Source organism: Oncorhynchus tshawytscha, linkage group LG21 (genome assembly GCF_018296145.1).
Source record: "Oncorhynchus tshawytscha isolate Ot180627B linkage group LG21, Otsh_v2.0, whole genome shotgun sequence".
NCBI classification, from domain to species: domain Eukaryota; kingdom Metazoa; phylum Chordata; class Actinopteri; order Salmoniformes; family Salmonidae; genus Oncorhynchus; species Oncorhynchus tshawytscha.
This window is the reverse complement of record NC_056449.1, coordinates 22,267,706-22,291,927: the sequence shown is the minus strand read 5'-3', so window position 1 is coordinate 22,291,927 and position 24,222 is coordinate 22,267,706. Positions and strand designations below refer to the sequence as shown.

Here is a 24,222-nt window from a genome sequence, read left to right as displayed (position 1 = left end):
AAGACCCTAATACTTGGACCACACTGTATTCAAAATGCCAATGATGACAAAGCAGGCAATAAGATTTTTGTTTATTGCATATATATACAATGGAACACTTGTTTCAGCCATAGATCGTGCCCTTTTCCCAACAAGACATTGTTCGTACTCTGACTTGGTACTGAACGCAGTGAGTTTTTGTGGCTTTCCGACGCGGTGTCAAATTGAATGTCCCAGATTTTTGGCTCTTTGTTTCTGCCCCAGGACAACCTCTACAGCTGGGTAAGCTTGTTTTAAAAGCATACTAATGAAGTTCTCCCATCTCAGTTTTCATGATATGATTGACATGCAACAGGCTCATTCAATTTACTACAGTTTCAGAATCACCAACAATATGAAGATATTAGCTAGCTACCAACCAGAATTGTTACTACTGCACTTAATCTCATGTCCCACTAGATGAGAGAGGACTTGGCTAGGTGACATGATACAAGGTGCAAAACCGAGGCACTTATCAAGACGACTTGTTTCTTCCCCACCTGGTTATTGGACAGTGTTCTCATTGCACCATATAGAAAGCTGGCATTGCTGTAAAACAACTTGATTGGCTGTTCAGCGCCTTGTCAGTCTATCCAGTGGAGGATGTTGCTAGACTATTCAGACATGGATTCTGAGAAGGAGCCCTTACTCCTCTGTGTTTGTTCGAGTCTGTTCAGGATGAATTGGCTTGTGTCAATGAAGCGCTCTACACAGTTCACAAAGCAGATCTCTGTCCGGGAGTCCAGCTTGGGCCCAGGTTTGTCCATGCATTTCTCCTGTAAGGAACCAGAGTAGACGGGTGCTCAATCATTGGCCGGATCACGTCATTGCATGGAGTGGAAGACATTGCATCGTGCATGAGTAATTTGTTCACATCTAAAACACTATTTTAGGCGAGTACCCTACAGGTAGTTGATTGTGTAGGAGCTTAATTCAGAAGCGTAGTTATTGTAGCTAGTTAGCTTAATGCAGCAAACGTTTGCATTTAGCCACAAATACTGGCATTACAAGTTAGCTAGTACAATAAAGACGCCTACATGTCCAATGTATCACTGGCAAACTATGTACATTTTTATGCATTCATGTACTTGATCGCCAGATGTTCAAGTAGCTAGCTACAGTAGCTCACCTAGCTTACAAGTTGTCATTGCAGAAGCGTTTCTTACCCAACACACTTCAGTCATCTGATGGACCAACTGCTGAAACCTTTGTTTTTGGGACTCGATTTCGATGAATTGCTGAAGCTGAGGGTCTGCTGTGGCTCCTTGGTTTTCCATGTTCATGGGCAAATCGCTTATAAATTAGACAGAAATGTACAATTATTTGATAATTGTAAACGATTGACTGCAGTTCCTGACCTTCACGTGTGTGAATCGGCTTGCGCATCACAGGAAACGGAAGAGTGCTGGACCAATCAGAAAGTGCGCCACTAAGAACAGTAAAATCCATTGGATGTGGGGACATTCTACAGTCACCAAAATATTTTGTTATCAAGCTTTATCGACTTGATCCATATTGTCATTATATGCAATATGTTTCTCTAAGATACGGAGGCTCAGACGCTGCAAGGTAGGCTGCTGCTCTTTCTCAATAATTTAATGAAAGAACATAGCTACATTTTCAGTTGTTAAAGGGTGTTTCTTCTTACTATACATTTCAGTGGCTAGACATAGAAAAGAAACAAGAAATCTTACAGAAACAGATAGGCCTCTCTCGCATGTATGTATGTATGTATGTATGTATGTATGTATGTATGTATGTATGTATGTATGTATGTATGTATGTATGTATGTATGTATGTATGTATGTATTATTGAATGCAGTTCACCAATGATAGTAATAAAAGAAAACATACAAAATAAATAAGGAAAAACTTTTCATATCTAGCATGTTCTCAATAACCAACAGATACATTCATCAAATAATATTTTATTTCACTACTGGAGTTCATCATGGGTGTCCCATGTTCAACCATATAGCATCTCTCAGCGCTCCCATAGGATGGCCGATCCTTCTTTAACAGTTTTATCTACTTCTCCTAAAGCAGGGTCCTCAATGGCTGATGCACAGAATGAATGAGGCCCTGAGGGGATGAAGCCTTGAGTCTGCTCTGCATGAGGAAGTGTCAGAGGGATGAGTCTGCGAACTGTGTTTCAATCTCAGAATGTGGTGGTTGGATCTACTGGAGCTCATAGAGCAAGTCCTGAACAGTCACCGACAGCTCCTGAAAGGTGGGTCTCTCGTCCGCCTTCTGTCAGTCAATTCAAGAGGAGAGACAAGACATGAGGGTGAGGTAAATTGTTTTAGATTAGAAGCTGTCAAACTGACATGTCCATTCTACTGACATTTATCTTTGACCCCCACTCATCTAGCCTGATCCCTGAACTGTGCAGTTTTGCAAACTTGGTTTGACAGTGACCATGAAATTTGGCAAGACAGAATATACAGATCTGGGACCAGGCATTATTCTGGCTACTTTATACTGTACGTACTTCCAGCCAACAGCTGGTCATGATGGTGTAGACTCTGTCGTTGGCCAACTGGGGGCGATAGAGGCGATGGCCTCGGGACACCTGTTCCACTATCTCATTGTTGTTTAACCGTTCGTAGGGAAGCCTCCCTAAGGTGTAGACCTCCCACATTAAGACCCCTATGGAGAGCAAGGTAACCTTGTCAATATTTATTAAATGATCAGCAGTAATGTAATGATCAGTTAGTGAATAAAGGCTAAATAGCTGTAGCCTGTTCCCAGATCTGTTCGCTCTCGCCAACTCATATGGTCATTGGTGTGACAACAACCATACTGAGTTGACAAGACAGCTCAAACAGACCTGGGACCTGGATCTGAGCTAAGATAGGAGGCCTATACAAACCATAAGCCCAGATGTCTGACTTGCTGCTGAATTTACAGTAGAGCAGGACCTCAGGAGGAGACCAGCGCACTGGGAACTTGGAGCCTGCAGAGCTGGTGTACTCATCATCCAGGACATACCTGAAATGACAGGGAGAGTTGTCAACTTGTCAAGAGAGTAGCAAGAATTACATAATATTGCTATAAGAATCAACTGTAGATTTGATTTATTTGTCAGGTATTTCTGCAGTGTGTGCTTTTTTGTAAAAGCTGCCAGATTCAAGTACAACAATCCCAGTCGTTTACCTCGACAGTCCAAAGTCAGTGACTTTAATGGTCCCATTGGTATCTACCAAGCAGTTTCTTGCAGCCTGAGAAACAGAACAGAGTATGTGTTATTTGGGCCCAGTATTGTTTAGTATAGGATAGTAGTAGTACCATGTCAGGATCAGACCTGCTGTGTCTTTCAAATACGTGAGCTGCACTTGATTTAGTTTGAACAATCAGTGTAATAGTCCCAAAAGGGAGTCAGTGGAATAGTCCCAAAAGTGGAAATGGCAAAACCCAAGCTATTTGACTTATAAGTATGTGATGGAAATGTTTATCATGTGAAGAGACAGCCTTAAATGTTAATCTTGTCTTAGTGTTGTAAATAATCCTTGGTTCCTGCCTGTGCTTGGTAAAGATATGAGTGGAGGGGCGACATGACCACCTCCTTAGGACCATCTGGCAGAACGCCCAAGAAGATGGGAGACGATGCCAGACACATGCCGGAACCAATCCTATGAACGAAACCTATGCAACATGTCTGTAACCAGTATATAAGGATCTAACAGGACTGCCCCAGGTAGAGCTCCTGATTGACATGTGTACTTTGTGCATTGAGTTGGTTGGAACCTCTCCAGCGCGCTGATAATAAACAATGAATCATTTAAGATTGACTTCGAGTGTCCCTCTGTAGAATTTCCACAACAATTATAATATCTTACCAGGTCTCTGTGGATGTACTGCTGAGCCTCCAGGTAGGCCATGCCCTCTGTGACGTCTTTACACATTTCCAGGAGCTGGATGGGGGATGGATGCTGCTTCAGCCCTTCCCGCAGATAGCTGAGTAGGCAGCCGTTGGAGAGGAACTCTGTGACAATGTAGATGGGCCTTTGTTTCGTGCACACGCCGTACAGCTGAACCAAGTTCTCGTGGCGGAGCTTCCTAGTTCAAGAGAAAAGAGACAAGATTAAGCATGTGTTATAGGCCTATGTAGGTTAAATTGAGCAACACTATTGTCTAAGGTTGCAAAATTCCGAGAACTGTCAATAAATTCCCTGGTTTTTCCGAAATCCCATTTGGAGGATTCCCAGAATCAGGAGGGAATAAGCAGGAAATCCAGAATCCTCCAATCAGGGTTATAAGAAAACCAGGGAATTTATTGAAAGTTTAATTTTACAATTCGACTGCCCCATATGAGGAGAATTTCAGCAGGCGACAAGGTAGAGTTGTTACCATATATGACTCTAAATACTGTACCTCTTGTCCAAAGGAGGTAGTTGGCATCTTAATTGGGTAGGACGGCCTCATGGTAATGACTGGAGCGGAATTAGTGGAATGCTATCAAATACATAAAAAATATGGTTTCCATGTGTTTGATGCCATTCCATTAACTCCGTGCCAGCCATTATTATGAGCCGTCCTCCTCTCAGCAGCCTCCAAAGCTCTGGATATATCTCTACCTATGGATCTATTCCCTATGGCTCTAGTCCCGATTGCTCTAGTTACCTAGTCACTTTACCTCTACCTATATGTATGTGACAAATACGATTTTATTTTATTTACATCAGCACAAGTGCCTTAGGTGTAGCAGGTATGGTAGTAGGAGATAGGGGTTGAATTGAAATTGAGCATTAATTTAATACATTTGACCCCATAGTCCACTGACTGCAGCCATCTGAGATAGAAAGAGCTTTGCTTACATCATGACTTTGGCCTCCTCTATGAAGTCGTCTTCAGACATGGAGCCCTCCTTGATCATCTTAATGGCCACGTCATGCTGGCCCTGCCACTTCCCATACTTCACCACTCCAAACTGCCCGTTGCCCAGCTCCTTGATGAAGGTGAGGTGGCGTGGGTCAATCTCCCATACCCCTGGAGGACAAAACAACAAATTGAAGGAACACAATGTTTACTCATGTTAGCAATCAAGCCACAGATAGCATTTCTCAAAGTCAGTCAAAAGGGTTTCTGTTACTACACTAGTCTGGACCCATATTGTATGTGCCACGACCAACTATTCTATTGTTGTCAAGTGGTACAGCTACATATCTTCAGCCTGACAACACAGACAGAGGAGTTGCTCAGAACACAAACAGACCGGACCACCAGGCTACAGTATATACATAATACTCTCTCAATAGAAATGTATTGAAAGAACACACTCACCATAACCAAGCCCTGCTGTGGAAGGGGCATTTTTTGCACGACTTGACACAATGTATTTCAGCCTGCTGACCATACCTGGAATGGGACATGATGGACAATATATCTTAAGTGCTGTATTTCATCATGATGAACCTGTACTGTTACACAGATGCATATGAAGTGATGTGTTGGTGTAGGGATGCACATTTCCGGTTAGTTTCCCAAAATGTCCTGGTTTTCCAGAAATCTCGGTTGGAAAATTCCTGGAGGGAATAAGAAGGAAATCTGGAACCCTCCAACCAGGATTTCTGGAAAACCTGGGAATTTTAGGAAAGTTACTGGAATTTTGAAAACCTTAGTTGGGGTTAGTTGTACCTGCTGCATTGTGCTGGTGGTAGTTAATGAGGTCTGGGATGCTGCTGAAATTGTGCTTCTCTGCCAAGTAGAACTGGCCTTGTTGGGTGGTGCAGATGTTGTAGTGTCTGCAGTTACCCGCAGTCTCCCTAATGGGAAGAGTCAGTAGTGTTTGGTTTGAGTTAGGAGTGTTATGTTTGGTGTGAGTGAGGAGAGTTACTAGGTTGTGTTAAAGGGATAGGAATTTAAAGGGACACAACACTCCAAAATCAAACTTTGTCAGATGCTTTTAGACCTCAAAAGTAGCCTAATTCCATTGAATCTACATCCCACGCCCTTGGTTGTGTAGATCTAGTTATATGCCTCAACCCCAAATGAATGTAAAAGATAAGCACTGCAAACCTAGAAATTACATAGTTCTTATCTCTTTTGTAAAAAAAAATTCATGTGGTGTATAGCTGGATCTTTAATATTGGAGTGTAATGTCCTTTTAATAGTTTTGTTTATTTTCATGAGCTGTGAATCTGAAAGTAACACCAAGATGCTCTGTTCACTGACACATTGATTGCATCCAAAATGGCACCCTATTCCCTATATCTTGCAAATTCAAACCTGGACCTCGAAGCTAGTTCCACTGCTTTAAAAAAAATATTCCCCATAAATCGGGGATTGATTTAGACCTGGGACCAATGTTCCCCCTAAGCTGCGTGCGTGCGCGGACACGCAGCTTCGCTCGGACTGCCACGCAGAAGAAATATAAACCCGCGCAGAGAAGCACGAGATTGAACTTTACTCAACCTTCTAGAGTTTTCCCCTTTCGTTAACACTATCAACATTTGTCCTCGGAGTGGTGGGTGTCCTCGGATGGGGCCACAGTGTATCCTGACCCCTCCTGTCTCAGCCTCCAGTATTTATGCTGCAGTAGTTTATGTGTCGGGGGGCTAGGGTCAGTTTGTTATATCTGGAGTACTTCTCCTGTCCTATTCGGTGTCCTGTGTGAATTTAAGTGTGCTCTCTCTAATTCTCTCTTTCTTTCTCTCTCTCGGAGGACCTGAGCCCTAGGACCATGCCTCAGGACTACCTGACATGATGACTCCTTGCTGTGCCCAGTCCACCTGGCTGTGCTGCTGCTCCAGTTTCAACTGTTCTGCCTTATTATTATTGGACCATGCTGGTCATTTATGAACATTTGAACATCTTGGCCATGTTCTGTTATAATCTCCACCCGGCACAGCCTTCTGGCACAGCCAGAAGAGGACTGGCCACCCCACATAGCCTGGTTCCTCTCTTGGTTTCTTCCTAGGTTTTGGCCTTTCTAGGGAGTTTTTCCTAGCCACCGTGCTTCTACACCTGCATTGCTTGCTGTTTGGGGTTTTAGGCTGGGTTTCTGTACAGCACTTTGAGATATCAGCTGATGTACGAAGGGCTATATAAATACATTTTATTTTATTTTGCTCTACTGTGAGAATTGTGCTCAAATCAATGTAATATTAGCCACTTTCAATGTCACATACCCAAACAAAATGAACTATGCAAGACTTAACTAACTGTTTAAGACTGTTTTCTTGTAGGCAGAGCGCATTGGAGTAGAATTCAATTGCATTGACAGACACAACTCAGGCCTGTATTCTACACAGACCACTGCACCATAACCAATCAGAGCTGAAGTAGGCCTATATATGCAAATAGCCATTGCCATATGGATCTGTGCCATTCACTTTGAACTGGACTGTGTTTACAGTGTGAGCAGTCAAGAGAAGATGCGCTTGTTTTGAGATCAAAGCGAGAGCTGCATGTAGCCACCTGTGCACATTTGTTAATATTCTTTGCTAGTAAGTGAGATATTAGCCCAGTTCTAGCTAATTTCTCCTCAACAATGGGGGAGTGGTTGCTTCCTACAAGAGCACAAAATGTGTGCATTTCTAGCCATCTTTGAAAAGCAAGTCAGGTCAATAGCTTTTTTTTATGTCTTAAAGGGTCTGTGTTGTATTTTGGGGCAGTGTTGTATTTTGAGTCAGGCTTGAATAAACTAAGTAGCCAATAGGTTGATGGTAGCATAATTTGTCTGATTCTCTGTAATAATGGTATGTGAATAATGAATGCTATTTTGTAAAGTGGTTTCTTGCATCAAACAACACACCCTTTTTCATCGCCTGTTGTCGATAAGCAGGATAATGTCAAGCCCTGCATGTTTTTTCAAAACTCTCATTGAACACAACACATTGCTGTTACTGTAGACTGAGTAACAGAACAGATATTTCATGTTCAGATGTTATGGGATGCATTTTTCTCCATGTTTTTTTTTTATGGTAGGCCACTCTGGTAGGCCTACATTATGATCAAATAGCCACAGTAACCTACTTGGCCACAGTTAAAACTATAACTTAAAGCGGGAACAGTCTCAGTGTTCACAGCCTCTGTGCTCACAGTAAATTACATTTGCTCAGTGCCAAACATTTTTTGAGGGAACATTGCCTGGGACACCAACAGTTTCAGGTAGAACATTTGAATACTCCTGCCATATATAGTGTGGTACTTTTGACCCAAGCCCTTTGAAAGGTTGTTCAGAAAGAATAATCCTGGTTTTGCATGGAGACATTTACATCTCTCTTCCTCTGCAGGCGGCTGTTTTTGCTTTCAATATCTACTGCTGAGCAGTTCTTCTTTTGACTTTCCATTTATGGTCTGTGTTTGACATTGCATCCAATTCCTATGTAGTGCACTACTTTAGACCAGAGCCATATGGTCAAAAGTAGTGCTCTACGTAGAGAATTGTGTACCATTTTGGACTCATTCACGGTTTTGACTAGTGGATAGGCCTACTCACAGGATGCGTCCCAAATAGCACCCCCTGGGCTCTGGTCAAAAGTATTGGACCATAAAGGGAATAGGTTGCCATTTGGGACGAGGACACAGTTAGCCATGCCCAATCTGTCTGCCCTCAATAAACTCACCCGCCCTTGGTGAACACAGAAACAGTGTACTTCCCAGCTTTGCTTGAGTCACGTACTAAGAAACCACCATCTTTGTTCTGGGAAAAAAGAAAAAACAATAACCTCAATAGCAGAGGTACATACAAAGCAGAGGCAGTATTGCTTTGTGAGTATCCCATAGCAATGTTCTGTCATTCTAAGCTATTTGACAGATGATGGTGCCCATAGCTAAAATTGGTGTCCATAGCTAATGGTATAAGGACCACAGATCAGAGGACCACAATGGAAATAACTTTTGTGATATTTTAAATGATTTTAAATGCAGCACTTGTGTTGCTGGTGTAAGCAAAGGAGAGGAACAGTGGTATGTCAACTGATACTGTATGTTACAGATGTTTGTTTTTTCATTGAGATTACCTCTGTCTTCAACAGATTCTCTGCCTGGCTACGGTTCATGCTCTTGCAGTACCAGCTGGGAAAAAGAAAAGGTGAAATGTGCATGTTATAAACCACTATGGTTAACCTGACCTCATAGCAACGGGTATTAAAGCAGGTCACCTGAGGCAGTATTCTGCTGAATTGTGTTAATTAGGCACTAAACGGAAGAAAACGGATTGAAACAGGGAGGGACTACCTTGATTCATCCAATAAGAAATGCACATTTTCGCATCCAGTTGCAAAACATTTTGAAACGTTTTCTGTTGCGTGCCCCACTGAACACGGCCCTGCTGGGATTTAATGTGTTCGGAAGGTGTGGTGACTTGGTACCTCATTATTTTTGGTTCCCACAGGATTAGAGAGGTGTAGGATTACACCTGAAACCCTATCATTGTAATGCAATGTTTAATAGTCAATGTTTTGTAGCAAGAGAATTCCATACTCACTCAAACTTTTCCAGTTCATTTCCAGCCTCCACAACGTAATTACTGGGAATGTATCCCTCCTTGCTGCAAAGGAAGGCCACACACAATCTCCTGATAAGTCAATGTACATTTAGCATGTTAAAGACACAGGGTGACGTTTTCATGCTGCACAACAGTTCACATCTGTGAAAAACATACCTTAAAAGTCAAAATTTTAATCTAGCTGTGTGATTCAATTTAACACTTTTCCTCAACAATATGCATGATAAAAATAAGATTATTTAACTGAGTTTAGTAATCTCAGCAATGCCTAAACACACATTTCTGAAGAAAAGTATCAAATTAAATCACACTGCCAGATTAAAATGAGTTTTACTGTGTTTTGCATCATCACTATTTTGCATCATGAAAATGTTGCCCATAATGTATGAAAGGGATATGATTGTTATTCTTACTGCATGTTAAAACAACACACATATCATGAAAACAGTTTAAATGCACCTGTGACTTTAAGATACCAATGTACCTTAACCTTGGTATACTGATCATATCACCAGTCCTCATCTCTATTCTTGGAAGCATGTCATTGTTTTGTTACAGGGCCAAGGGTCAGTCAGGGCTTTTTTAAAGTGTTTTTCTAGTGCTTTCTTGTTGATAGGTGTTATGTTTAAAATCGAGGGGCGGCGGACTATGTATTTTGTAAATAACAGCTGGTGCACGATATCTAAGGAAGTCTCAAGGTTTTGCTCGCCTGAGTTAGGGTGGTCTACAGAGTACCTCATGATAAGCTATCCACCGAGAGAGTATTCATCTGTATTTTTTGTAGCTATCTACATACCACCACAGACTGAGGCTGAGACCGCACTCAATGAGCTGTATTCCGCCATAAGCAAACAGGAAAACGCTGATCCAGAGGCGGCGCTCCTAGTGACCGGGGACTTTAATGCAAGGAAACTTAAATCGGTCTCACAAACTTTCTATCAGCATGTTAAATGTGCAACAAGAGGGAAAAAACTCTGGACCACCTTTAAAGTGATAAAGTGCTGCTGCTCCAGTTTCAACTGTTCTGCCTTATTATTATACGACCATACTGGTCATTTATGAACATTTGAACATCTTGTCCATGTTCTGTTATAATCTCCACCCAGCACAGCCAGAAGAGGACTGGCCACCCCACATAGCCTGGTTCCTCTCTAGGTTTCTTCCTAGGTTTTGGCCTTTCTAGGGAGTTTTTCCTAGCCACCGTGCTTCTACACCTGCATTGCTTGCTGTTTGGGGTTTTAGGCTGGGTTTCTGTACAGCACTTTGAGATATCAGCTGATGTATGAAGGGCTATATAAATAAATTTGATTTGATTTGGATTTTCTTTACTCCACACACAGAGATGCATACAAAGCTCTCCCTCGCCTTCCATTTGTCAAGTCTGACCACAATTCTATCCTCCTGATTCCTGCTTACAAGCAAAAATTAAAGTAGGAAGCACCAGTGACTCGATCAATAAAAAAGTGGTCAGATGAAGCAGATGCTAAACTACAGGACTGTTTTGCTAGCACAGACTGGAATATGTTCCGGGATTCCTCCAATGGCATTGAGGAGTAAACCACATCAGTCACTGGCTTCATCAATAAGTGTATCGATGATGTCGTCCCCACAATGACCGTACATACCTCAACCAGAAGCCATGGATTACAGGCAACATCCGCACTGAGCTAAAGGTTTGAGCTTCCGCTGTCAAAGAGCGGGACTCTAACCCGGAAGCTTATAAGAAATCCCGCTATGCCCTCCGACGAACCATCAAACAGGCAAAGCGTCAACACAGGACTAAGATTGAATCTTACTACACCAGCTCTGGCTCTTGTCGGATGTGGCAGGGCTTGCAAACCATTACAGACTAGAAAGGGAAGCACAGCCGGGCGAAGGGTCGGTCAGGGCTTTTTTAATGTGTTTTTCTTGTGCTTTCTTGTTGATAGGTGTTATGTTTTAGAAGTGTTCTTCCAGCAAACACACAGCCCAGCAGGTAACATACAACATCATAATGGTATCATTTCCAGGTTGTAAAGTGGTTACATTTTACTGATTGCTAAAATACTTGTTCCTTTAAAAACAGTGTACAACCTGAACAACTTCACATAATATTGTCATAATGATTGCAACCAAGTTTTGCCCACTGGGAGGCGAGTGCACAAAACATTAAAAACATCTGCTCTTTCTAGGTGAAAGATATGATCCCTTAATGATGTCACTTGTTAAATCCACTTCAATCAGTGTAGATGAAGGGAGGAGACAGGTTAAAGAAGGATGCTTAAGCCTTGAGACAATGGATTGTGTGTGTGTGTGCCATTCAGAGGGTGAATAGGCAAGACAAAAGATTTAAGTGCCTTTGAACGAGGTATGGTAGAAGGTGCCAGGCGCACCGATTTGTGTCAAGAACTGCAACACTGCTGGGTTTTTCACACTCAACAGTTTGTCGTGTGTATCAAGAATTACCCATCACCCAAAGGACATCCAGCCAACTTGAAACAACTGTGGGAAGCATAGGAGTCAACATGGACCTTGTAGAGTCCATGCCCAGACAAATTAAGGCTGTTCTGAGAGCAAAAGGTGGGCGGTGCAACTCAATATTAGGAAGGTGTTCCTAATGTTTGGTATACTCAGTGTATGTCAATCACTAGCAGTTACTCAATTAGCCCATGTCATCTAAAAAAATATATATATATTGGTAAATTAGTCTAGTTAGTCTAGCCAGCTATTCAAACAGGGGCCCTGACCTCCAGGGGCCCCGATTGATTGTGTTAGTCCCTCTCACTCAGATATCATATTAGCATGGCGTAAGTCAAGGAAAAATGTGTAGAATTGCAGGAAATTAGCTTTAAAACTGCAACACTTTCTCCCCACCCCATGGCAAAATGTGTAGAATTGCAGGGAATATACTGTAAAACTGCAAAAAACATTGTTCTGTAAAGCAAAACTATTTGTTTACCTTATTTTAATAAAATACCTTTTCTGGTAACAGATCCCTCTGTATATATTAAATGTGAGTTCATGTGTAGTGGCTAATTGTATATCTAATAGGCTATGTGTTTGTAGATGGACTTAGGTGAATGAAGCTAAAGTGACAATGGCTGTGGCCATTTTTGCTTCTTTTTGCTGTTCTCCAAATAGCATTTTAAAATGAGCATAAATTGTATAGAAATGCAGAAAATGAGCTTCAACTTTCTTAAACAACCGTTCCTCCACCTGTCTCTTCTCGATTTCCTCTCTGCCTCTCTCACCCGTATTTGTCCCTGGCCCTCCACCAGTTGGAGTCAGACATCTCCAGAATGATGTACTCCTCATCCTTCCTCAGCTCCAGATCCTGGGGCGTGGAGGGTGTGTACTCATACTCAGCGACCACCGTCATGCCTGTGGTGAGAGCAGGCTCCTCGGGAGGCTGCGGAGGTAAAGGCCTCAAAGGTTTCTCCTGAAAAATGGGATGGGAGACAACATTGATAAAGATGGGTGATACTGTATATCCTTCCTGTATCACTCAGAAGTAGAGATACTGTAACTGAACGCAGGAGTGGCGAGAACATGTAAGACAGACCTCTTCTGGAGTAGGTGGAAGGGGTTTTCTGGATTGCCTCCGAGACCCCTTTGAAACCCCTATAAGGGAAAGGGAGTGCTTCATGTTTTGTTCTCTGTGACTACAATTTATGCTTCTCTGCCGTTACCTATAATACTTATTTCCTCAGTTACTTGTTATCACTTCAAGCCTGCAGGTACAAGTTTTAATGGTTATATAAGTATGTATCTCTATGTATCAACATTTATACTGATACAAAATGGCTGGTATTAGTCTGGGGCATTATGAGATGATTATAAGACATCATAGATGCATTATAAAGACATCATACATGCATTATAAAGACATCATACATGCATTATAAGACATCATCATCATATATCATACACATCTTTCAATGCATCAGAGTCATATATTGAGGTATATCTGAATATATGGTTCTGCGATGCATTATAACAGCATCATAGTGCATTATACCTGCAAGCTTTAAGTAAAATGTTCCCATTTACTTCCTAATTACATAAGCTGGTAGAGAACACATACTCTTTTTACTGCCAGTTTTATTGATGGCTTTCCCACCACATTACTGACCTACATTCTTGATCTCCAGCACCCTGCAGCCCATGGCTTGTTTGACTTCCTGCTGGCAGCACTGCCACATGCCGTCCATCCAGAAGCATGGGTGGTACTTCTGCATCAGGTCCTTGTTGAAACGCACCACTTAACATGGCGGCACAGAATGTGGGACGACATTTACATTGGATCAACACTGGCAATTTGCATAGACACCTAGATCTGACTAAACAATGGGGCTGGTATTATGGGCCGTAAGGAAATGTTTATGGTATCTCATGTCTCCCTTTGTCTATTCTTCGTCCGACACTTTAGTGTTAGGTGTATGATAATGCTGCAAACTGACCATGCTTCAGCTTGTGGAGCCACTGCTTTCGGACCTCGTCGCTCTTGGCGAATATGTAAAGTGGGCCCTCATCGTAGATTATCTGTGGTAAATTGGGGGATAGAGAGAAACAGCTGTTTCTTCAGTTGGTGAAGGGTAGTACCAGGTCAGGCCGTACACATGAAAGCAATACAATAGTGTAGAAGTATCTATTTTATCACAACAATAGGGACGAAAACACTATTTTCTGAACCTGCTCTCAGATCTGTTTGTGCTATATAGCAAGCAATGACCATAGGTTACTGCTTTGGAGATAAATAAATGCCTGCTACATTAGGTTAGCTTATTGTGCTTCTGAGCCTTGCTGCCACCCATCCCACAAACTCCTCATTTAGGGGTATGCAAATATATTGGGTATTTCCTGTGTCTTTATAGAGGCTGTAATATCATTTGCTGCTTAGTCACCATGTCTACTGTGGTGACACCTGCGCTGTTGTTGAAACCCTCAGTTCAGCTCGGTCTCCACTGTCAAGAGAGTTGTTTTCACTTCTTCTTATTGACTTTCAGCATGTTAACCATTTCTGCACTGCTGGGTAAATTAGTTTCTCTGTTGAGGTAGATTGACTTTCAGCATGTTAACCATCTCTGCACTGCTGGGTAAATTAGTTTCTCTTAGGTAGATGCAGTATATCCCTTTTCACCTCAAAGCTACCTGAATAGTCTCTATGGGCTTTTCATCCTGCATGATTTTAGCCCAGGGCTAACTGGACTCTCAACTAAGACTGAGCTAAGTAAATGCCTGGAGAATTGTGTCAGAGAGTTAAAGGAAGCACAACGCTTCATTAAACATCTACAGTATCTAGAGGTCATCTGATGTCACTCAACTGGAGCAACAGTGATGGAGGTCATTCTCTTTTTACTGCCACACAGAATTATTGGAACAGGACACGAGAAGAAGAAAGAGTGAACTAAAAACATCCACAGGTCTGAGATCTGTGGTTGTGTTAATCTCATTGGTCTCACTGATCTAGGACCAGCAGTAGCTCACCTGGAATGGGTACTGGCGCTCCGCGGGGGCACTGGGCTCCGGCTGTACTGTCCCCACACACTTGATCTTATCGATGCCCACGGTGCCTTTCAACCCCTTCTTTTTCTGCACAGAGGACAAGGATTACAGTGAGTGGGGGAACAGCAGGACTACTAAACCCAGACCTATTGAGATGATCAACAATACAGGTACTGCAGTATATTTGTGGGAGCATAGCGTAGTATGATAGAATTGTTATAGTGTTAAACTACGCTTGGGTTATGGTCAATGTTTATAAAGATAACATAAGCCAGCAGCATACCACCCTGCATACCACTGCTGGCTTGCTTCTGAAGCTAAGCAGGGTTGGTCCTGGTCAGTTCCTGGATGGGATACCAGATGTTGCTGGAAGTGGTGTTGGAGGGCCAGTAGAAGGCTCTCTTTCCTCTGGTCTAAAAAAAAATATCCCACTGCCCTGTGTAGGGTGCCGTCTTTCAGATGGGACGTTAAACGGGTGTCCTGACTCTCTGAGGTCATTAAAGATCCCATGGCACTTATCGTAATAGTAGGGTGTTAACCCTGGCTAAATTCCCAATTTGGCCCTCAAACCATCACGGTCACCTAATAATCCCCAGTTTACAATTGGCTCATTCATCCCCCTCCTCTCCCCTGTAACTATTCCCCAGGTCGTTGCTGCAAATGAGAATGTGTTCTCAGTCAACTTACCTGGTAAAATAACAGATAAATAAAATGTAAAATACAGTACATTAACCTGGTCCCAGATCAGCACAAACAGATCCAGGCTACGAGTACATACCCCTTTGTCCAGATCATAGTCGTAGTAGGCGATCTTGTCCTGTGTCAGGATGAACAGCCTCTCTTTGAAGTTTAAAGGGGAGGTCTTCTTCTTCTGCTGGGAGCGTTTTATAAAGATCTCTTCCAGGAGATTGTCTGACATGGTCTGATCAGATGTTATCCCCCTACCTGGAGAAAAGGCAAGTCAACTTAACAGCTACAGTCAGAGATGGAAGAAGGTATAAAATGTTTTGGTCCCATGCATTCAAGGCCTAATGGGGGATAAAGAGACCAGCAGCTTCAACCACATCAAGTGCTGGAGCAAACCTTGCTAGTGACCGTAGCTACTGGAGGAAACGTGTAGTTGACTGTTCTCCATTGGATAAATCATGAACAACATCATTTGATTAATGGTGTACTGTACAGGTATTTACCCGAAACTCAGCTTATCACAAGTTTCCACAGTGCTTAACAGAGTAGGGTAACATTTCCCTCTAGACACTGCCCTAGGGTCAGTTTTACATTGTCATCCCTCATGGTTAAGGTTAGGATTTTGGGAAGGTATATCTATAAGACTATAAGACCAACTTCCCCCAGGTTCTTATACGACTAACTACTTACCTACTCTTCATGAACTCTGCGCTTTGTCACTACAGCATAGATCTAAAGCATAGATCTACAGCATAGATCTGAAAGCAGATAGAAACAGATAGTAACAGATGTGATCCGGAGCAGATATCAGTGTATATATATTAACCCCTGGTTTGCATGAGCGCTCCTGCCAATGTTTCCTCCTTTGTTGTGGCACAACTGTTTCCTTTACCCACATCTTCCTGCTTCTCTACAGATGTAGGATCTTAATTTGATCCAGTTTGCTACAGCAGGAAAGTAATACTGCAGCAACAGGAAATATGAATTATTATGTAGATTATAATTAATGGACATTTTTGTGGGAGTTGATACATTGAATATCAAGTCTGAAATTTCAAAGTGGAACCTCAACATTTTTTAAATGTCCTCCATTGCAGGAAAGTTCTCCAGCAACAGTGTGATCAAATTAACATCCTATATCTGTAAGATGGTGCCAGAGAAGAAGGCTGACAATTTACTTGTTCCTATCCAATTGTGTTTTTGTTTGTTTCTTTGCAACTTATTTTTTTACTTATTTTGTACATAATGTTGCTGCTACCGTCTCTTATGACCGAAAATAACTTCTGGACATCAGAACAGCGATTACTCATCATGATCTGGCAGAATCCTTTTTTTCCTTTAACGACAAGCCCGACGTGAATGACATGCTGCTTTACTGGGACCAGGCCCAGATCCCCGTCATTTGCGTGAAGAGAAGGCGGAGAAAAATGGACCGGAGGGCGGGCTGCCTTCTGAGAATTCGTAGGCGATCGAATAAACCCCCACTGCCTTCCATTCTGCTAGCAAACCCGCAATTTTTGGAAAATAAAATCGATGACCTATGCGGAAGATTAAACTACAAACGGGACATTCAAAACTGTAATATCCTATGGTTCACGGAGTTGTGGCTGAACGATGACATTATCAACATACAGCTGGCTGGTTATACGCTGTATCAGCAGGATAGAACAGCGGCGTCTCGTAAGACGGGGCGGCAGACTATGTCTTTTGTATATAACAGCTGGTGCACGATATCTAAGGAAGTCTCAAGGTTTTACTTGCCTGAGTTAGTGTGGTCTACAGCTTACCATGAGGTACTCTATCTACCGAGAGAGTTTTCGTCTAAATACCACCACAGACCGATGCTGGCACTAAGACCGCACTCAATGAGCTCTATTCTGCCATAAGCAAACAGGAAAACGCTGATCCAGAGGTGGCAGGGACTGATCCTAGTGGCAGGGACTTTAATGCAAGGAAACTTAAATCGGTCTCACAAAATTTCTATCAGCATGTTAAATGTGCAAACAGAAGGAAAAAACTCTGGACCACCTTTACTCCACACACAGAGACGCATACAAAGCTCTCGCTCGCCCTCCATTTGGCAAATCTGACCATAATTCTATCCTCCTGATTCCTGCTTACAAGCTAAAATTAAAGCAGGAAGCAACAGTGACTCGATCAATAAAAAAGTGGTACAGGACTCTTTTGCTAGCGCAGACTGGAAAATGTTCCGGGATTCCTCCAATTGCATTGAGGAGTACACAAAATCAGTCATTGGCTTCATCAATAAGTGCATCGATGACGTTGTCCCCACAATGACCGTACATACATACCCCAACCAGAAGCCATGGATATCACCGACAATAACAAGACAGCCTATAGGGAGGAGATCAGAGACCTGGCTGTGTGGTGCCAGGACAACAACAACCTCTTCCTCAATGTGATCAAGACAAAGGAGATGATTGTGGACTACAGGAAAAAGAGGACAGAGCACTCCCCAAATCTCATCGACGGCGCTATAGTGGAGCAGGTTGAGAGCTTCAAGTTCCTTCGTGTTCACATCACCAACAAATTAACATGGTCTAAGCACACCAAGACAATCGTGAAGAGGGCACGACAAAACCTATTCCCCCTAAGGAGACTGAAAAGATTTGGCATAGGTCCTCAGATCCTCAAAAGGTTCTACAGCTGCACCATCGAGAGCATCCTGACCGGTTGCATCACCACCTGGTATGGCAACTGCTCGGCCTCTGACCACAAGGCACTACAGAGGGTAGTGCGTACTGCCCAGTACATCACTGGGGCAAAGCTTCCTGCCATCCAGGATCTTTATACAAGGCGGTGTCAGAGGAAGGCTCTAAAAATTGTCCAAGACTCCAGCCACCCAAGTCATAGACTGTTCTCTTTGCTACCGCACGGCAAGCGGTACCGTAGCACCAAGTCTAGGTCCAAGAGGCTCCTAAACAGCTTCTTCCCCCAAGCCATAAGACTCCTGAACACCTAATCAGATGGCTACCCAGACTTTTGCATTGCCCCCCTCTTTTACACCGCTGCTACTCTCTGTTATTATCTATGCATAGTCACTTCAATAACTCTACCTACATGTACATATTACCTCAATTACCTCAACTAACTGGTGCCCCTGCACATTGACTCTGTACCGGTACCCCCCTGTATATTGTCTCGCTATTATTAATTTACTGCTGCTCTTTATTTACCTGTTACTTTTATTTCTCATTCTTATTTGTATTGCATTGTTGGTTAAGGGCTCATAAGTAAGCATTTCACTGTAAGATCTACACCTGTTATATTCGGCACATGTGACATTTTATTTTATTTGGATGTTCCATAACACATTGACCCTCTCTTTTCCCCATACGATGAAGGCAGGACATTATCGGCTACCCCTCGCAAACCTTTCCCCACCTACAATCGTTGCCAATGCTTATGCTCTCATGTCTGATATTGTTAAAGGGAAAGTTCACTAAGGATTTGGGTTCATTGACTTACAGCTTAGCATTAATATTGCTTAGTGCAAAATAATGCGTATTTCTGTTGGCATGCTGGCATACACTATCCCTTTTATTTGATGAATGTCCACAAACTCTATTTTTGGTAATGCAGTTCTATTGAAGTGGCAATACTTTGTTGAACTCGTGAAATATGGGGAGAAATAGGTCCCTATTGTAGGAAACATAAGACACAGAGACAAAAGGATTTCTATGCTCTTCTTTGTATCTACCACTCATTGCACCTTGCTGGGTTGGTCAACCACACCACTGTCAGCCTTCCACACAAAACAAGGCCTCTATTGATTCATTCCAGCATCAGACGGAAGGAAAGCAAGTTTGACAAATAGACAGATAGCGTCAGATATTTGTTAATTATCTGGGGATCAGGATAATGGCTCCACTATGGACACTGGTGTGGTGATGTCACCTCAGCTGATACCACAGGCCACAAATGTACAGAGTATGATCAACTGATAACATAAAGCATGAAAATGCCATTGTTCACCATGCAGAAGAGCTGGGTCCAAATTCATACATATGTCAAATACTTTGTATTTGAGGTACTCTAGATTTACTGGTATCTTGGGGTTTTCGGGTACTATTCCATTGGATACACTGCAAACGTTGGCAAACTAAATCAAGCATACATATCAAGTATTCAATAGTATTTGATCTACTTGACCTTCCCTTTCATACAGGCCACAGAATCAACAACAGTTTTTCTTCTTTCAAATAACTGACTTAACCCCAAATGACTTAAATCCAATGAGGAATTATTTCAAAGTCCAAGTAACCATGTATAGTTCCCTCCCTGCATCATCAATACAACCTTCTAGTTCTCTTTTAACATAGGCAGTGTCCTAAAATGAACACAGCGCTCAAAAAAGGAATACTTCAATGTCACAGACATGTAACGACAGAACGTTTCTCACCAACTCCAACTCACCCATGTTCCTTATACCGTAGATATATTCAAAAGAGCTTAATCGTTAAGGTTCCTCTGCATGCTATCTCCATGATACAAGTTTACTCAGCTCAGCTCCGACTATTTTAAACACCCTCCTTCTCACTTCCTGATTGCATCTGCTGCTGATACCCCCTCTCTTTTCACACTACTAGATAGTAGACACATCCGACTAGCCATGAGTGTAATGTTTTTTTTCCACACTAGCTAGATGATTTTGATACTATGCAGTATGTCAACAACAGTATTATAATTTTGTGTAATGTTATGTTACAAATAATCCTCTTTGACACATAATCAAACCCCTTGCCTCTGCTTCAAACTCATACTGTGCAGTCCACACAATATTTCAAACAGGTTGTTTACATGCAGATATAAGCCTGGGTAAAACACTGACCTAAAGCTTCTAGGTAGAGCAAGTATAAATGTGTCTCTTTAGTGGCTGCAGCTGTCCTATCAATCGTAATATCTTGTATTACAACAGTCGTGTTTAGCCTGTCAGCCACACAAGTGCTAGGTTTTTTTCTAAAGAGCTTGAGTCACTTGGGCTGACACAGTAGAATTTATAGGGAAGTTGCAACAGTGTTGCACTGCAATGCTAAATAAAAAGAGACAATGTTGGAAAGTATCAGTGGCGCCTCTGTGGTTCAACTGGTTACTGTTACATCCCCTCTTCCTCTCTTGACACTGTCATAACACTACTAACACATAGTATAATACATACTACCAACAACATACCACCAAAGTATTCATTTGTTTGATACAAGCCTCAATGTGGGATAAACAAAATGCCAGGGACACAGCATCCAATCAATGACACTGAGGATGTGTCTCTTAAATCGACTAACCAATGCTGAAGAGGAATACAGACTTTATGCACAGTAACATACATGGGTTCAGTGTCATTTTATGGAGTACTTTGTCTTCTTTTCAATGACACACTCCCTTCCAATGAAAGTGTTGGTTTGTTGATAACAGGAACCTTGCAACAAATGCTCTCTGGACGTTTCCTGTCTGATAAGTGTGTGTGTCTTTACATGGAGAGTTTACTTTTGTGGTGACACACATACACACTCAGTCACAGTAACACACATACACACTCAGTCACAGTAACACACATACACACTCAGTCACAGTAACACACATACACACTCAGTCACAGTAACACACATACACACTCAGTCACAGTAACACACATACACACTCAGTCACAGTAACACACATACACACTCAGTCACAGTAACACACATACCCACTCAGTCACAGTAACACACATACCCACTCAGTCACAGTAACACACATACCCACTCAGTCACAGTCACAGTAACACACATACACACTCAGTCACAGTAACACACATACACACTAGTCACACACACATACACACTCAGTCAGTCACAGTCACAGTAACACACATACACACTCAGTCACAGTAACACACATACACACTCAGTCACAGTAACACACATACACACTCAGTCACAGTAACACACATACACACTCAGTCACAGTAACACACATACACACTCAGTCACAGTAACACAGTAACACTCAGTCACAGTAACACACATACACACTCAGTCACAGTAACACACATACAGTCACAGTAACACACATACACACTCAGTCACAGTAACACACATACACACTCAGTCACAGTAACACACATACACACTCAGTCACAGTAACACACATACACACTCAGTCACAGTAACACACATACACACTCAGTCACAGTAACACACATACACACTCAGTCACAGTAACACACATACACACTCAGTCACAGTAACACATATACACACTCAGTCACAGTAACACATATACACACTCAGTCACAGTAACACATATACACACTCAGTCACAGTAACACACATACACACTCAGTCACAGTAACACACATACACACTCAGTCACAGTAACACACATACACACTCAGTGTGTGTCTGACCACAAAAGGAAACTCTCCATGTGAAGATATTTAGGCAGAAGGGTTCCTCACATCCTCAGATAATACAAACAGGCCAAAACATACAAACAGATCTTGGTTTTACAAACCCTACTTTCTTCCTTAATGTAACATACCAGCTACTAAAAGAAATGGGTCAAGAAGATGTACTGCATAGCGGGGTGACTGTTCTTTGTAGAAGCGAAGGCAGCTTTCGGCTTACAATTTCTTTGCATCAATGTTTCGGGGATATTGCTGAAATTGCACAGACCAACATACACTGGGTGCACAAAACATTAAGAACACGTTCCTAATATTGAGCCTCAATTCGTCGGGGCAAGGTGTAGAAAGTGTTCCACAGGGATGCTGGCCCATGTTGACTCCACTACTTCCCACAGTTGTCTCATGTTGGCTGAATGTCCTTTGGGTGGTGGACCATTCTTGATACACACGGGAAACTGTTGAGCGGCAAAAACCCAGCAACATTGCAGTTCTCGACACACACAAACGGGTGTGCCTGACCGTACCAAGTTCAAAGGCAGTTAAATATTTTGTCTTGCCCATTACCCTCTGAATGCCACACAGACACAATCCATGTCTCAATTGTCTTAAGGCTTAAAAATCCTTCTTTAACCGGTCTCCTCCCTTCATCCTACACTGATTAAAGTGGATTTAACAAGTGACATCAATAAGGGATCATAGCTTTCCCCTGGAATCACCTGGTCAGTCTATGTCATGGAAAGATCAGGTGTTCCTTGTGTTTTGTACACTGTGTATGTTATCAAATTAATATGAAGTCATTCATGTTTAATATCCAGCTCCAAAACTCTCCACTGTGAAATGTAAACATAAGAGCATAGACAGTGGACACGTAACAACAAAGTTTAAGAATGAACATGATAGTGTTTGTTTTCTATTTCCAATCACTCCACTGCTATCCAAAGTGGATTGTAACTCATTCATTGACAAAATATTGTACATATTGCCCATAATGCAATGTCTTTAATATGAAGAAGGGGAAAAAAAGTACCGACTACATGTTCTTTGATATGCATGAGGACATCATCCAGCCTCCAACATACAATGTGTTCAAGACAGGCCTGGACAATGAATGAACATCTAATAGAGATTCTGAGGAATGATACATGAATGATATGATGTAGTTTGTTTGGACATTTTCCATCACTTTTCATGAACAAGAAATTTGATTTAACCATGTTGCTGCTTTGGATACGATAGTGAAAGTCCAGAAACGTCAAGCTTGCTTCAATGTTGGAGCTCCCGATGTCCTCCCAATGTAATGGTAACTTACTATCATTCATGCTTTACATAGTCCCATTCCTGGTTGAAGCCTCATCAAAAGAGACCAAATTGATGACTTTTCATTCATTCTTAGATATCATGTAGTGGTAATGTCAACCTTCTGACTTACCTTTGAATATAACAATTTAAACCTTTATTTACCCAGGTAAGTCTTTCAGAACAAACTCTCTTCTACAATGACAATCTGGTTCTCTCTCAGGTAACGAGGACCTGCATACTCAATAGAAGCCTATTTTTCAATGTAACGCATACAGTAATACATTGCCTGCATGTAACCTACAGAGCTTTCATCTTTCCCAGCAGATGGACCCCTACCATTTAGTTAGCAAATACCTCATCACTTACCTTAACTCTGACACTCAGCAATGCCTATAGACAGACCACTGTCTGCAGACTGTGATGTGGAGAGTTGACATGGACAAAGACCTCTGCTATGGCTGCTCTTATTCCATGTACTAACAGTGTGTGGCAGCAGGAGACTAAACCCCACCCTTTCAGAGGAATTGACTTCACGCAGTTCCCTTTTTGCTTCCTGCTCAGTTTTATATTAGCTCTCTGAAGCAGAGTTTGTGTGATGTCGAAGAGGGCCAACTAACCATTAACGCGCCAGTATCCGTAAAGTAGGCTAAGGAATAAGTTATTTACAGTAGCATTAGACTGTGTTCAAAGTTGACTGCCTCTGTGAAATGATAACTTCCTTGAGGCCTTTACAGACCAATGATAAGAAGAAAAACAGCTTGAGTATAGGCTTAGTGATGAATATGGAATGTATGTGTATACATTATTGTTACCATTTTGTCAGCAAGGACTTTTGCCTGTGTGTCATATAAATAGAGTGGTGCAAAATAGTGT

At 42.1% G+C, this 24,222-nt stretch overlaps 2 protein-coding genes and 1 long non-coding RNA gene across 5 annotated transcripts; 1 reads left to right on the top strand and 2 right to left on the bottom strand.

Moving 5' to 3' along the window:
* Positions 1–56: 56 nt before the first annotated feature.
* Positions 57–1,430, bottom strand: timm8a (translocase of inner mitochondrial membrane 8 homolog A (yeast)). The gene is made up of 2 exons (XM_024383212.2): positions 1,185–1,430; positions 57–794 (listed from the first exon to the last, which is right to left on the bottom strand). Exons 1-2 carry the CDS (start codon positions 1,299–1,301, stop codon positions 633–635), a joined length of 279 nt encoding a protein of 92 aa, XP_024238980.1. The 5' UTR covers positions 1,302–1,430; the 3' UTR covers positions 57–632.
* A 10-nt stretch (positions 1,431–1,440) lies between these two features.
* On the top strand, positions 1,441–3,804 carry LOC121840374. Its single transcript, XR_006079570.1, has 3 exons — positions 1,441–1,587; positions 2,063–2,249; positions 3,555–3,804. It is a non-coding gene; the product is annotated as an uncharacterized LOC121840374 (long non-coding RNA).
* Positions 1,932–23,857, bottom strand: btk (Bruton agammaglobulinemia tyrosine kinase). Of its 3 annotated transcripts, none has more exons than XM_024383203.2 (19): positions 23,716–23,857; positions 16,335–16,402; positions 15,736–15,902; positions 14,940–15,044; positions 13,913–13,994; positions 13,585–13,713; positions 13,015–13,073; positions 12,704–12,891; positions 9,453–9,515; positions 8,986–9,040; positions 8,590–8,666; positions 5,657–5,784; positions 5,303–5,377; positions 4,837–5,008; positions 3,859–4,078; positions 3,176–3,240; positions 2,892–3,010; positions 2,511–2,668; positions 1,932–2,269 (listed from the first exon to the last, which is right to left on the bottom strand). In XM_024383203.2, the coding sequence occupies exons 3-19, from the start codon at positions 15,874–15,876 to the stop codon at positions 2,198–2,200; spliced, it is 1,908 nt and encodes a 635-aa protein (XP_024238971.1). In that variant the 5' UTR covers positions 15,877–15,902; positions 16,335–16,402; positions 23,716–23,857; the 3' UTR covers positions 1,932–2,197. The 3 variants fall into 3 exon arrangements, with proteins under 3 accessions (XP_024238971.1, XP_024238972.1, XP_024238973.1); XM_024383204.2 differs by lacking the exon at positions 23,716–23,857 and adding an exon at positions 20,082–20,227; XM_024383205.1 differs by lacking the exon at positions 16,335–16,402 and having other exon boundaries at positions 23,716–23,841.
* Positions 23,858–24,222: the final 365 nt, after the last annotated feature.

Coding starts and splice junctions, on each gene's coding strand:
- timm8a (XM_024383212.2), bottom strand. CDS start 1,301: ATGAACATGGAAAACCAAGGAGCCACAGCAGACCCTCAGCTTCAGCAA. Junction 795..1,184: donor AGATGACTGAAGTGTGTTGG/GTAAGAAACGCT, acceptor GGTTCCTTACAG/GAGAAATGCATGGACAAACC.
- btk (XM_024383203.2), bottom strand. CDS start 15,876: ATGTCAGACAATCTCCTGGAAGAGATCTTTATAAAACGCTCCCAGCAG. Junction 9,516..12,703: donor AGGGCCAGGGACAAATACGG/GTGAGAGAGGCA, acceptor CTTCCTTTGCAG/CAAGGAGGGATACATTCCCA. Junction 3,011..3,175: donor ACTGACTTTGGACTGTCGAG/GTAAACGACTGG, acceptor CTGTCATTTCAG/GTATGTCCTGGATGATGAGT.